The sequence below is a fragment of the Zeus faber genome (assembly GCF_960531495.2).
Source record: "Zeus faber genome assembly, chromosome: 21".
Taxonomy (NCBI): domain Eukaryota; kingdom Metazoa; phylum Chordata; class Actinopteri; order Zeiformes; family Zeidae; genus Zeus; species Zeus faber.
In genome coordinates this window covers 2,966,818-2,981,388 of record NC_137208.1, presented here as the reverse complement: position 1 = coordinate 2,981,388, position 14,571 = coordinate 2,966,818, and the positions used below count along the sequence as shown (strand labels likewise).

General features: G+C 48.9%; 1 protein-coding gene across 2 annotated transcripts in view; it reads right to left on the bottom strand.

The window, feature by feature from the left end:
* Positions 1–2,119: 2,119 nt before the first annotated feature.
* The window catches only part of etv6 (ETS variant transcription factor 6), a 34,022-nt gene continuing 21,570 nt past the window's right edge, over positions 2,120–14,571 (bottom strand). For both annotated transcript variants that reach the window (XM_080022159.1, XM_080022160.1), the window contains exons 3-8: positions 11,334–11,498; positions 7,739–7,873; positions 3,945–4,541; positions 3,169–3,311; positions 2,880–2,980; positions 2,120–2,391 (exon numbers count right to left, since the gene is read on the bottom strand). In XM_080022159.1, coding sequence (XP_079878285.1) covers positions 2,289–2,391; positions 2,880–2,980; positions 3,169–3,311; positions 3,945–4,541; positions 7,739–7,873; positions 11,334–11,498 — 1,244 coding nt within the window. In that variant the 3' untranslated portion in view covers positions 2,120–2,288. The remainder of the gene's footprint in view (positions 2,392–2,879; positions 2,981–3,168; positions 3,312–3,944; positions 4,542–7,738; positions 7,874–11,333; positions 11,499–14,571) is intronic.

Sequence of the window (14,571 nt, the reverse complement as noted above, 5' to 3'; positions counted from 1 at the left end):
TATTTCGTCCTTTATTTTGCAAGAGACATTTTGGTTCAAGTCAAACAAATAGTTTCCCAGAGTTTGGCTTTGTTTCCTCCCGGGCGCACGGAGGCTGCGGGTTCACCCGGTGCTGCGGCTCGGAGCGCACCCTGCAAACAAACGCCGTGGACCGAGGGGGTTTGGGAACTCCTGGGGAGGATGAGAGGTGAGCTGACGTCTCTGCCTCCGCCATCCCCGCCATCCCCACCACCCCCACCCCCACCCCCACCACCTACCTGAAGTGTCCCCCTGGTCCGACTCCCCCTCGAGGCTCTTCCTTCCTCTCTAAAGCATCTGGGAAGCGGCTACAATCCACGCTGTCCACCCTGCTTCCCTGGCGGCACCCGCCACTCCTGCCCGGGGAAGTGACAGTCCAGCAACAAGCCCGAGGTGGTGCTTTTTCTTTTCTCCAACCAAAAAAAAATAAACCAAACAAACAAACAAAAAAACGAAAACAAACAGCAACGTGGATCCCTTGCTCTCCAAAAGCCGCTTTCTCCTCCACCTCCTCCCCCTGTGTCTGTAATTAATCCGCGAGAAGAGGAGGAAGAAAAGGGAGGGAGAGAGATGAGGAGGACATTTTAAAATGTGGAAGGGGCTTCTTCTCTTCTCCAGGTCCCGCCGCAGCCCCGGTCACATGGAGGTGAAGGAGCAGCAGCAGCAGCAGCAGCAGCAGCAGCAGCAGCAGCAGCAGCAGCTCCGCGCAGCTCAGCCTCTCCACTCTGGACGCCGAGCGCCGTGCGCACGGACTGACGGAGCGCGGCTCAGCCCGCTGCGCGCACACGCACGCAGGCACACGCACAGTCAGTCATATAACACGCACCCGCTAAAGCAGCCGTTCCACCTCTGGCAGCCTGGCCGCTGCTGCTCCCTGCAGAATCAGGACGATCCGGAATTTTAAAGCTTTTTATTTTTTATTGTTGTTTTTTTCAATCCAACTCCCAACACTTTGGTTTTAATCCCGAATTAATCGCCCCGACGCGACGCCCTCCCCTCTACATTCTACACAACAAATGATCTCGTCTGACACGTTTTGCATGAAGCACCGTGTTGTTCTCGTCACGAGAAGACTCTGGTGAGAGAAGCGAAGCGGGCTCCTGGGGGCCTCCGCAGCTGTCCGCCGCTGCCCCCGTGCGGCCGTTCCCGGTACCGCGGCGCCAGCCTGCCTGCCTGCCTGCCTGCCTGCCTGCCTGCCTGCCTGCCTGCCTGCCTGCCTGCCTGCCTGCCTGCCTGCCTGCCTGCCTTCCTTCCTTCCTTCCTTCCTTCCTTCCTTCCTTCCTTCCGTCCAGAAAGCACCGGAAAAGAAAGTCGAGACGTCGGCGATGGAAGCGGCCGCACCCCGTGACGTAGGGGGGCGAAAACCAAAACGGACGTGCCCCCCCCCCCCCCCCCGGGCGCCAGCCGCCGGCGGGCCCCCGAACAGAGGATGGGACGAAGCGCGGTGCACGGCGGTGCAATGAGCCAAGCCTCCACAGGGTCGTACAAGATCAAAAAGGTTTAATTCTGTGGTAAAAACCGTTCCCGACAAACCAGAACCCTGCGCTATGTTTCCACAAAGAGCAAAATTCCATAGAATAACACAGGGGCCAGGGGCCACATCCGAGCCACGAGGCCATAAGAGGCTTGTGATATATCGTTAAATCTGCAAATTATTATTATTATTATTTTTTAATCACAATGCTTAATTGATCCATGCATTTTGACTTCATGTTTGTTTTCGGAACATGAATCAATACAAAATAGAATATAACAAAGACTTGTTTCTATTGTTTGGCAGACATGTTGTTCGGCCCCCGGATCGTTTGAGCTTGAGACCCCCGCTGTGACGCATGTCGGGGGCTTCAAACCAAACCCAATGAAAGAAAAAAATAAAAGAAAAAGGAATCAGCTAAGACGGCGGCAGACGCACAAAGTGATTGGTTTGCTTTTGCAGTGGAATTTAAAAGTAAAAAAAATAAAAAATAAAAAATAAAAGAGAAAAGGTTTCGACTCCAGGAAGTAAAAACAGGCTGCAAGAGAAACAACAAAAAAACAAACATCTGAACACAGCCTGCAAGTCTGAAAAGTCTGAAAGGCAACGTGGAGAATCCGCCGAGGTGTCTCCCTCCCTCCTCCTCCACCTCCTCCTCCTCCCTCGGGGTTCAGATTGTTCAAGCTGCATGTGGAAGGCAACGGCGGCTGAAGTAGTTTCATGGGGGGTGAGTTCCCGTCTGTCTCTCTTTCCCTTCTTTCTTCCCTTCTTGCTCCCGTCTCGCTCTCCTCCGCCCTCAGCACTCCTCCTTGATGTAGGTCTGTTCCTCTGCGTCTGAGTCCAGGTGCTCCAGTCGCTCCGTCTGGCCGTTCATGATCTCGTCGGGGGTTTTCATGAACCTGGCAACACAGAATCAGCAACGACGACGCTTTTCAATGCATTTTTTCCAACCCTTTTCAAGGCCCTGAAACAGGGCCTCCGACATTAAAGGTTGCCCGGTTGCCTCGGACTATTAACGGCTGCCCAGTTGCCCCTGACAATAATGGTTGCCCCAAAGAATAACAGTTGCCCATGTGCATCAGACAATAACGATTGCCCTGTGTCCCCGACTATCACAGCTGCCCAGTTGCCTTGGACAATAACGGTTGCTCAGTTGCCCCAGACAATAACAATACTGAGCAGATGAACGACTTAGGAATTAAAACTTTGAATTTCGATACCCAACTTACAAATGTCATCAGCGTTTTATTGTTATTTTAATATTGAAGCAGAGTGAACATTTCAAGGCAAACTAATGGTGGACATGGTGATATGGTGGACATGGTGATATGGTGGACATGGTGATATGGTGGATATGGTGACATGGTGACATGGTGACATGGTTCACCTGAAGAGGAGTCTTTGTCCGGGTTCCTTCCTGATGATGTTCAGTTTGTAGTAGTGTCTCAGTGCTCGTGACATCTTCTCGTACGTCATGTTGGTTCTGTTCTGTTTGACAGGAAAGGCACAAGGAGCCATTCAACACAACAACATACTTGAAAAATTGAACAGTAATTCTTACTTGTCTTTTTCTTAGGGTTATCATGAGGGTCAGGCCGGGCATCATGGGGCACGTAGGGCAGGTAAGGGTTAGGGTTAGACAGAAGAGGGGCGGGGTCGGGGCGGTCCTAACCTACCTTGTGGTTCCCCCAGAGCCGGGCCAGGCCGTTGGGGTCCATGATGCGGAAGACCTTGCTGATGGGGTCTTCCCAGCGGATGTAGTTCTCGTACCTGCTGTCGGACAGAAGCTGGTAGACGTAGTCCCACAGCAGCCGGCAATCTGGGAGGAAGGACGCAGGCTTTTAGGGCTTTTGGGGCTTTTGGGGCTTTTAGGGTTTGAATAAAGGGTTAGGGTTTGGAAGAGCAATGACACCAGAGATACCATGGCTCCGTGATGCTCTCCACAGCTTGCCAACACAGCCCACCCAAGACCTTGGTGCTGATGTGTCTGTGTGTTTATGGATGTCAATAACAAATCTTTTTCAAGCTGACACAAGCTGAATAATAACTGGGCGGTTGCCTGTATTTATAAGTATATATATTATCAATTATAAGTGTCTATTTCTAACCATGCTACCGTAGATTAATCATGCATGCCATAAAAGCCATTCTGGAATTTATTTTATTACGTTGTGATTTGAAAAACAAAACTGGAGGATTACCACAGCTTTTCAATGATCGCATTTTTTTCAAGGACTTTTCAAGCACTTCGGCACAAAAATCTTTTCTTTTCCAAGGTATTCCAGTACTTCAAGGACAAAATTCAAGCACCTCCAGCACCTAGGTAGAAACCCTGTTTCTCTAGGAATAAAGATCTTCTCGGAGTGGATCCCGAGACTTGAATCTGATCACGTTAGAGGCCCCGGGGCCTTGGCTGGGGGAGCAGACGGAGGCTCCTCGACGCTGAACCCACCTGCTATCCGTCCGATGGGCATGGCCTGCTCCTCGGGTGGGGACACCGGCATGATGATGTGGTTTCGGTACAGCGCCTCCTCCTGGTGGAGCAGCTGCTGCTGGGCCAGTGCCAGCTGGTGGTGGGTGTGGGCGTGGACCTTCCCGTCGCGCCCGTTCTCCAGCGAGGGCGCCGCCCCGAGGCCCAGCCTGTAGTCCCGGGCGGAGCCGCCGCCCCCTCCTCCACCTCCTCCACCTCCACGGCCCGGGCTGAGCATCAGCGGGTGCATGATGGCGCTGGGCATCAGCTGGATGACACGAGGGGGCGGGGCCTCCTGGCCGCCAGGGCTGCCGGGCGTCTCCCGCGGCGTCGGGCAGCGGCCGTTGGGCGGCGCCGCCGGCGACACCGACAGCGGGTACAGGTCCTCGGGCAGGTGGTGGTTGCTGTCGGGCAGCGTCAGGTCCTCGGCCACGCCCACCCGCTGCCCGCCGAGATCGGGCGGGGAGTGGCGGGGAGGCACAGGGTGGTGCGGCGAGCGCGGGCGGTGCCGCACCAGCTCGATGGTGGGCGGGTGCTGGGGGAGGGACTCTGCTCCGCGGGGGGCGCGGCGTACCGTTTCTGAGGGGGAGGAAGATCAAACACCATGAGGTTTTAGGATGGATGCCTTGATGCGGATAGTTTGACAATATTTTCTCCTTTTTTCTGTGCTTTTATTATTCAAATTTATAGTCACATTGGTTTTTATATCAGTAAACGTTTTTTAACACCTTTACTTACTACTCTTACGCAAAGCACTTTGAACTTTCGCCATCGTGTTTGAGATGTGCTGTAAAAAATAAACTTGCCTTGCATATGGGGTTCCCAAACTATTCTTTTTGGATGTTTATTTTATTTGTATTTTGTTTGTTTGTATTTTTTTTTTAACTAAATGTAAAAACTCAACATCACTGATGAAGGTCAATTAAATTTTTTCAGGAGATTTGCACTTGTATGTGTATAAATATGCGATTTTTATGGGTTTTTTTGCACTGAAAGTAATAATATATTTTAGTATTTTCCAGTCACGGCGCTCGGCTCTGACTGAGCTGCACCACATCCAAGCAGCCACTAGGTGGAGCTACTGCGCCGTGCAGCAGTCTGTAGAAGTTTAACGCCTACATTTATTTTTATACCGTGGTGTGAAAAAGTCTTTGCCCCCTTCCTGATTTCTTACCTTTTTGCATGTTTGTCACACTTCAATGTTTCAGACCATCAAACAAATTTAAAAATAAGACAAAGACAACACAAGTAAACACAAAATGCAGTTTTTAAATGAAGGTGTTTATTGTTGAGGGGAAAAAATATCCAAACCCACATGGCCCTGTGTGAAGAAGTGATTGCTGCCCCCTCCCCTGTTAAAACATCAATGAACTGTGGTTGATCACATCCTTGAAAGCTGAGTTCAACGTCTCCAGCCGCGCCCAGGCCCGCTTACTGCCACGCCTGTTCTCAATCAACAACCACTTCAATGGGACCTGCCTGACAACGTGAAGTCGACCAAAAGACCCTCAGAACGTCGTGCTGCCATCCCAAGAGATTCAGGAACGAACGAGAAACAAAGTCATTGAGATCCATCAGTCTGTGAAAGGTTACAAAGCCATTTCTAAAGCTCTGGGCCTCCAGCCAACCACGAGGTCACCTAAGACCCCACAACAACGTCCAGAGAGCTGCAGGCCTCACTCGCCTGCGTTAGGGTCAGTGTTCATGACTCCACCATAAGGAGGAGACTGGGCACAAAGGGCCTGCGTGGCAGAGTTCCAAGACGACGACCACGGCTGAGCAAAAAGAACATAAAGGCTCGTCTCGGTTTTGCCAGAAAACATCTTGATGATCCAAGACTTTTGGGGAAATACTCTGTGGACTGACGAGACAGAAGTTGAACTTTTTGGAAGGTGTGTGTCCCATGACATCCGGTGTAAAAGTAACACAGCATTTCAGAAAAGGAACATCATACCAACAGAGAAATGTGGTGGTGGTGGTGGTGGTGTGATGGTGGTGGTGGTGGTGTGATGGTCTGGGGCTGTTTTGCTGCTGCAGGACCTGGAAGACTTGCTGTGGTGAATGGAAGCATGAATTCTACAGTCTCCCCAAAACCCCTGAAGGAGAACGTCCGGCCGTCTGCTGGTGACCTCCAGCTGAAGCGCCCTTGGCTTGTGCAGCAGGACAACGATCCAAAACACGGCAGCAAGTCCACCTCTCACTGGCTCCAAAAAAACAAAATGAGGCCTTTAGAGCGGCCGCGTCCAAGTCCTGACTCCGGTGGAGATGCTGTGGCGTGAGCTTAAAAAGGCGCTTCATGTTGGACAAGCCTCCAATGTGGCTGAACTACAACAGTTCTGCAGAGATGAGTGGGTCAGAACTCCTCCACGCGCTGTCAAACGCTCCTTGGCAGTTATCGCAAACGCTTGACTGCAGTTGTTGCTGCTAAGGGGGCCCCAACCACTTATTAGCTTTAGGGGCCAAGGGGCCAATCACTTCTTCACACAGGACCATGTGGGTATGGATTTTTTTCCCCTCAATAATAATAATAATAATAATAATAATAATAATAATAAACACCATTTAAAAACTGCATTTTGTGTTTATTTGTGTTGTCTTTGTGTAATATTTACATTTTTTCTGTTTGATGATCTGAAACATTTAAGCGTGACAAACATGCAAATAAATAAAAAATCAGGACGAGGGCAAACACTCACACCACTGTGTTACATGAATGTAACACAGTGGTGTGAGTCTTTTCACAACACTGTAACATGAATGTTACATTAATTCATGTAACATGAATTAATGTAACAATTCCTCTCGTTCACGTCAGGTTTCGATGCAGAAACTTGACCCAGTTTGAGACGCCTCACCTCAAAAACTAAAAGCCCCGTTAAGTTTAACAGTTCATCCACTTCCTCAAAGCGTCGCGTGTGTTTATGTGCAAGTTGAAACGCATGAAAACAAGGAAGTACGCGGCGGAGAGAGAAGCTGATCATGTTGCAGGGAAGCGCAGGGCGGGGGGGGAGCCGCAGCCGCCGCTTCCTTGTGCGACAGGTTTTTGGGTAAACATGTCATCAGGCGGCTGCTGCTGCTGCTGCTGCTGCTGCTGCATCAGCTGCTGCTGCATCAGCTGCTGCTGCTGCTGCTGCATCAGCTGCTGCTGCTGCCGCTGCTGCTGCTGCTGCAGCTTCTTGTCTCCTCAGGGTCAGAGAAGGAGAGGCAGAGTCCAAGTAAGAAAATAAAAAAAATTAAAATAATAAAATAAGGAAAAAAATAAAAAGAATGAAACAAACAACAGAAGAGAAAGAAAGAGACAGGACACAAAGTCCAAAGTCTCCGCTCTCTATGCTCAGTTTATTTTTTATGATTATTAATTATTGGTATTATATGCTTTCATTGTCATTATTATTTGATAGTTTTTGACAGACTGTTTCAGTCAGGTACGTAAACAAAAGTCAAAAGGAAATAAAGACGTGTCACGACTTTTGAGGCCCATATCTGTGAAAGTGAAGGACTTGCCGAAATAACTGCCTTGAATATTGTTTTCTCATAATAATTGAACAGAATTGAACTTCATGGTGTGACTGATACAAAGAGCTGCAATAAAATGTGTTTTATGATATGAAAATGATAAAGAAGATATCAATAAATGATAGATATGATAAATTATATGATACATTATATGGATGATATTGTAAATGCTATGATGAGTGACAGGATAGGTCATATGATGAGTTATGGGATATGATAAGTGATGTGATGGAGCTGATGGAGGACGAGAAGCCACCGACCTTCCAGCTTGAGGTGCTGGATGCCGCTCTCCGGCAGCGAGTGGAAGGAGTTCCCGGGGAAGTAGGCGGCGGCGTAGGACGCGCCGGGCTTCCTCTGCTTCAGGATGTGCTGCAGCAGCTCGTACAGGACGTCGCCTGCGCAGACGCACAAGGTCGGAGGTCAGAGGTCGGCGGCTGGACCGTCTGGAAGTGTCGCGGAGTGTGGCCTCCGTCACCACGTGAAAAAGGGGACCGCGTGACCGAGCCTATTATTACCGACGCAAGACTCGCAAACGATCTGTTCGCAGCGAACAAATCTCATCGCTGAGTCGGGAGCCGGGAGTCCCAAAATAATGTTCAGTTCACAAACTGATGATAATGACTGAACTCAGTTAAAGCCCAAGGCAAAAAGACAAAAAGGCCAGGCTGTTGACTTTGAAGGTGACTGATGTGATTTACTCTTTGCAGTGCGGCAAATAAATATTTTTGTCAGAATAAAATCAAATCACAGAATAAAATCATTCACAACTCAAACATTGTGTTTTTTTGGTGTTAGAGTTGAGGGAGTTGGTAGTTGAGTTGTTGGCTGCCAGGTCTAATTACTCATGTGATATGAAATAAATATGTAAAAAGAAACAAACAGATTATTCTGAAGAAAAAAAATAGGAACAATCCACGAGTTTAAGAAATTATGGGAAATCCCTTTGATTTACAAATATTTCCCCAAATCATCCGTGCGACAATAAAAAGAGGAAACAGGGAAGTAAGGGAGGGAAGTCAAATTCCGTTGCCGCATTCCGTTGGCGCTTTTTTTCAGTTACTAACCGAGGCCACGCGGGAGAATTTGTTGCCAATCTTGAAAAGTGACATTGATCAAGACATCCCAAAATACTCAACAGCAACTGACAATCCTACGTTAGGGTTCCAACGCAGGGTTGGTTGGACTGAAGCGCTGGGAAAGAGGAAGTCCGGTCAAGCACGGAATAATACCAAAAACCTGGTTCCCTCACACGGAGCGCAAAGTAGACACCGTCTACACCGACGTCGACCAGACTGAAGTACTACAGTAAGTACTACACAGCGAAGAGGGCGGTACCGGGTGGTAACCGGGCAGGTTATGGACGAGACTGAAACGAGCCGAGGCCTCGGCGCTGAGCAAATAACTTGAGGGGAAAACGTGTGCACAAAGCATTTCAAATCAACAGCCCACCTTTTATCCCACCTTTTATCCCACCTTTTATCCCACCTTTTATCCCACCTTTTATCCCCACCTTTCTATCCCCACCTTTCTCCGCATGCTATGAAAGTGACCAATCAGAGCCTCAAAACAAGGCATCCCGTGTGCGAATCAAGTAAATATTAAGGACCAAATGGTTATATCACAAAACATAATAATAATAATAATGATAATAATAAACCTCAATTTATAGTTTTAAGAGTATTCTCCAAGGACATAACCCTGAAGAAACCAGAAGGTTAATTCTGGTTTATAATATACAATTATTTATAATCAGAATCAGAATCTGTACAATTGGCTGTTGGTGTCACATGGTTGTTTCTCTATCGTACGATTGGCTGTTGGTGTCGTGTCTTTGTAGGTCGAGGAAAACAAGACTCAAAAATAACAATGGAAAATTAATCTCATAAATTTATCATTATCGTGGAAGATTTTAAATCAGGAAAATTTTATAGATCGTTTTATCGCCCAGCGCGAGAATGGCCTACACTAACCAAGGAGGAGCTTCCCTGGAATGTTGACGTTCAGTATCTAGGAAGCCATCTTGGATGCTTCCTTCACACTTCCCTAAAAGGCGTTTTCACCACAGGAACCATAACTCGTGTACTTAGGAGTTTCCGCCTTTTTCTTTCACGGGAGGGAATTTGTCCCCAAAAAGGGTTCCACTACGATACTTCCTGGACCCGAGAAAGTTCCCTGCAAGCGAGGTGGTACTTTTTCAGCGGAATGGGAAACAATTGGGGGCGGAGCTTGTAGCACTGAACGACACCGATTGGTCAAACGCAGGTTGCGCGAGCCTGGAAAACGCCGTAGCAGGTCCTCCCGAGCGGGTCCTTCCTCTAGTGATCGATTCGGAAGCTTGCCGGTTCGATCCCCAACTCCCCCCGGCAGCGCGCTGAAGTGTGCGCCCTCGAGCCAGGCACCTAACCCCCTCAGCCCGGCACGGCCCGCCGGGCGGCGAGCCAGGACCCGAGGAAGACGGCGGGCGACGGAGCTGCGACGAGAGTGTCACGTCGTGTTTTTTGGCACTTCCTCCCCATTTTCATCATCTCCGCGGTTCCTCAGCGCGGCGGGAAAAGCGGCCAGGAAGCATTTCGGGCAGCGATAAGGTTCCTGTTCCAGAAGGTTCCTCGTTGACTTCCTGGTACCTTGATGGAAGCGGGGCCCCACTCTGCTGTAACGCGATAGCCCTGAGCGGCTTTGTTTCCAAAAAAAAAAAATAAACTTTAAGAAAAAAAAAAAAGAGTGAGATAGGCGGGGCCAGAGCCGCTACATCTGGCCCCTGGTGCTCCCACAGTGACGGTTGGGTTTTCAGTTTGTTTTCTACTTCCAGTTGTGGTCTTTTGTTGTTCGCTTTAGGGCTTTTTTTTTCTTTTTTTAACTTCCTGATCAACCGTTGAGGACGTATCTCTTCCTCCCTCCACCAGAGATAGGCCGGCAGGCGCGTCGCCGCAGCTGCAGCAGCTCAGCCATGTTGTAAAAACTCAAAAGGAACCCTGCGCGCTGCGCATCGCGTTACTCACATAGGTTTGGATTTTTACACGATCCTGCCTTTGCGTCGGAAATGACGGTAAATAAAATTGCGTAAAAAATGAGAAACGAATGAACGCAAAAAAAGGTTAAAAAAAGAAAAGAAAAATGAAATAAAAACAGCCATGAACATTAAATACAAAAATTAAATAAAAACAGCCCAGAGAAGAGCACGTGAGGAGGTCAATTTTGGGTCCCAAATTCCCCTCTGTCTTACCGCTTCATGGCGAATGAGCAGTGCACTCAGAAGAGAGCTGACTTTCATGAATCATTTCAACATGTACATATTATCATAGAGGAAAATAATAAAGAAGAGCACAACAAACCGACTCACATCCATTCTTCTGCCATTCAACACTTATTCAAACACTATCTGGGAATTGTGGTTGCTAGGCAACACAAAACCGGTATGAGTGCAAATTGTGTGCGTTTGTGTGTGCGTTAATGAGAGCATATGCTTGTGTGTGTGTATTAAGACACACAGCCAAGTATGTTCTTGAGTGTGTGTGTGTGTGTGTGTGTGTGTGTGTGTGTGTGTGTGTGTGTGTGTGTGTGTGTGTGTGTGTGTGCGAGTTTGCATGTACCTTTATCTGTGCATGAGTACTTGCGTGTGTGTGTGTGTGTGTGTGTGTGTGTGTGTGTGTGTGTGTGTGTGTGTGTGTGTGTGTGTGTGTGTGTGTGTGTGCGCGCAGTTCTGGGCAGGACAGTGTGTTCGCTGGGAATGTGAGTGTGTGTGTGTAATGAGAGCATATGCTTGTGTGTGTGTATTAAGACACACAGCCAAGTATGTTCGTGTGTGTGTGTGTGTGTGTGTGTTGGCGTGCGTGTGCGTGCGTGCGCGCCCTCTACCTGAGTGCGGGGAGCGGTAGCGGAAGTCTTCCTTGGTGAGCAGCAGCAGAGCTTTCCCGTTCATCTGGAAGGAGCCGCTGGTGATGGGGCGCAGGGCGAACTCCTTCTCGGCCCAGCGCAGCCAGTGCGACACGTCGTCGCGGCTCCAGAACACAGGCTGCAGCCCTGCGGGGAGCAGCGGGGAGCAGCGGTGAGCCCGGTCCGACCGCACGGAGCCAGATTAGAACGGAATCAAACAAAGAAGGAAGACGCTGCCGATGTGCCTGTACGCAGTCCCCCCCCCACATCGAGGTCCTTCATTTGGACCTCGGATCCCATCCCATAATAATTACTCTGGGATCCCAAAAATCCCAGCAGCTTTTTATTGTTAGATGTGATTGAACCTATTGTTCTGGAGGTCGCGGCCAAACGAGGCCGATCCACGCGGTCGTTGTTGCACGTTCTCCGACGGCGCTCACGTGGCGTGGTCGGGGTCAAGGTTCATTCTGCCGTTACGAAAATGAAATTCAAGGGCTTTTGAAGCACTTTTTCTAAGCACCATCTATTTCCATTTTCAAGGACTTCTCGCAAAACAAATCTATCAAATTTTCAATGTGGTCTTAATTGGAATATGATATAATCTAATCTTAGTCTCGTTGTCTGTTGATTCAACATGTATATATATAATATATAATATATCGGTGGCACGGTGGCGCAGTGCATTGCACTGCTGCCTCCAGCAAGAAGGTCCTGGGTTCGATTCCCGCCTGGGGCGCTGTTGGCACCGTGCTCCGGTGGGTTATCTCCCAAACAGGAGCCTTTCTGTGTGGAGTTTGCATGTTCTCCCCGTGCTCACATGGGGTTTCCTCCACCTCACGTCAGTAAGGACCCCCCTCAAAAACATGCACCCATCATCGTCTGACCAGCGATGGACATTTATCACCTGGTCCCCGGGTGCGTCCACGTACGCTGCCCACTGCTCCTGGCTGTGCCCCCGGAGGAAGGACAAGCCAATTAAAGACTGTTTCTTCTTCTATTATCATTATTATTTTTATTATTATTATATTATTATTATTATTATTAATACTAATCTCATTGCCGTACTACTATTATAAGTGTCTATTTCCAACCTTGCTGGATTCTGGATACCTGAATAACAAAACCAGGTGCAAAATCACCGGTTTTTAATGATCACCTTTTTTCCCCCCAAAGATTGACACATAAGAATCGCAATTTTCGAAAGATAAATACGGAGAAGCGAGCGCGGCGGTTTGGAGAGGAACGGGAGGGACTGAAAAGGCAAAAAGGGGAAACGGGACCAACGGAGGCAAACAGAGCGAGGACCAGAGGCGGGGGGGGGGGTGGGGGTGGAGGAGGGGGCGGAGGGGCTCGGGGGAGGTGCGAGGGGGCTTAATGAGATGGGGAGGGGGGGGGGGCAGGAAGGAAGGCAGCAGGAAGGAGAGGAAGGAGGGGTGGGGGAGGAGGAGGGGGATGGGGGAGTGGAGGGAGGGTGGAGGGCAGGAAATGAGAGGGGGCGGGGGAGGGGAGGAAGGAAGAAGGAGGCGCAGGCAGTAAAGAAGACATTGAGGAAGTGAAGATAAAAGTTTTAAAAATGGCGCCGGGGGGTGGGGGTGGGGGGGGTTGATTTGCGGGAAGGGTGGTGGGAGGAGAAAGGAAGAGAAAAGGCAGTAAAAGGGGGGGGGGGGGGTTGGAGAGATGATGGGGTTGTTTCGGGGAAGAGAAAGAAAGTCTATTTACTCGGTTGACTGCTGCGATCTGCCAATTCCTGACAGGCATATCGGAGGGCAGCCCGGTAGGATTACGCAGAGAATAGTTTTAAAATAGCGGAGCCTCTGAGCGTGCGTCGCTTTTGAAGGGGCACAAATAGTAAATAAATAAGTTAATTAATTAACTGTAAAATACATTTGAAAATGTATTTATTCAATTTAGAATTTATTTAATTTATTTTAAAATGTAAAAAATAAAAAGGTAAAAATAGTGATCTGTTTATTTATTTATCTATTTATCTGTTGAAATGCGATGGAACTGGTGTCGATCTTCTCGTGTGAACTTAGGCAAAAAAAAAAAAAAGCGAATTTCCCAAAAAGCTGGAGTTTGGTGTGTTCTTCTGTAGAATTACAGAAGCGGTGAAGAAATAACAGCTTTTTCCCGCACCCGCCCCCTTGTCTTTCACTCCGCCTCGTGATTCTTCCTCCGTCGTGGGAAAACATGAGAAAAACATCTGCACTGGTGGGTGACCAGAGCACTGAATCACAGCAGGAGTCACATCCAGCACCAAAAAATAATAATAAAAAGATAAATCAGAATGATTCAAAATGCTGTTTCTCTGAGCTTCGGGAGATTTTAAGGCGGTGATCCATAACCTCGCGTGTCGGTGGTCGCGCCGCAAGACCCGCAAATTGATTCAAAATGGCAACGTTTGGTTTTTCCGAAGCCTGCGTGGCTTTCTTTGCCCCCAAAGTTCTCCCTCTTGGAATCTGCTCATTTGTTTGGCTTTCTTTCCTCATGCTTGGTGTTGGCGTTGTGGCCGTGGAAGGCGGACCCCGTCGCGGGGGGGGGGGGGGGGGGGGGGCTGTTTCTTCCCACGTGGAACAAAGCACCAAATATGAGACTTTTCAAACCAAACGATCTCATGGATTACCACTTTAATACCCCCCCACACCCACACTTTGTGACGTTTCCCCCGGAACTGCAAGCGGTCAACGCAAGGGCCAAACTTTTCAAAGTTCAGTTCAGCGCCTGCACAACACCCATGACCCATGACCCATGACCCATGTCTCTTGTCTCACCGCTTGTGTCTCACCGCTTGTGTCTCACCGCTTGTGTCTCACCGCTTGTGTCACTTATCAACGCTCCCCAAACACTTCCTCCTGAGGGGGGGGGGGGTCGCTCTCCCTCAGGCAACGGACGTTTTGAAGGCGTGGCCAATCTCTATGAAATGAAAAACCCCTCTATGATGTCATACAACCCCCCCCCCCGCCCACAGACTGTGTCCGCTCCAGAGGTCCTGGTTACCTGGTTATCTTGGTTATCTGGGTTACCCTGGTTACCTTGGCTACCTGGTTACCTTGGTTACCCTGATTATCTTGGTTACCCTGGTTATCTGTAACCCAGCAGACAAATTACTAGTTACTTTAGTTAATTACTAGTTACTTTTTAAAGGACAAATTTCAACAAAATTGAGGAGGAAGACTTATTTCCTTTTGGACCAAAAGTAGGTTGTGGCCGAGATCAGTGC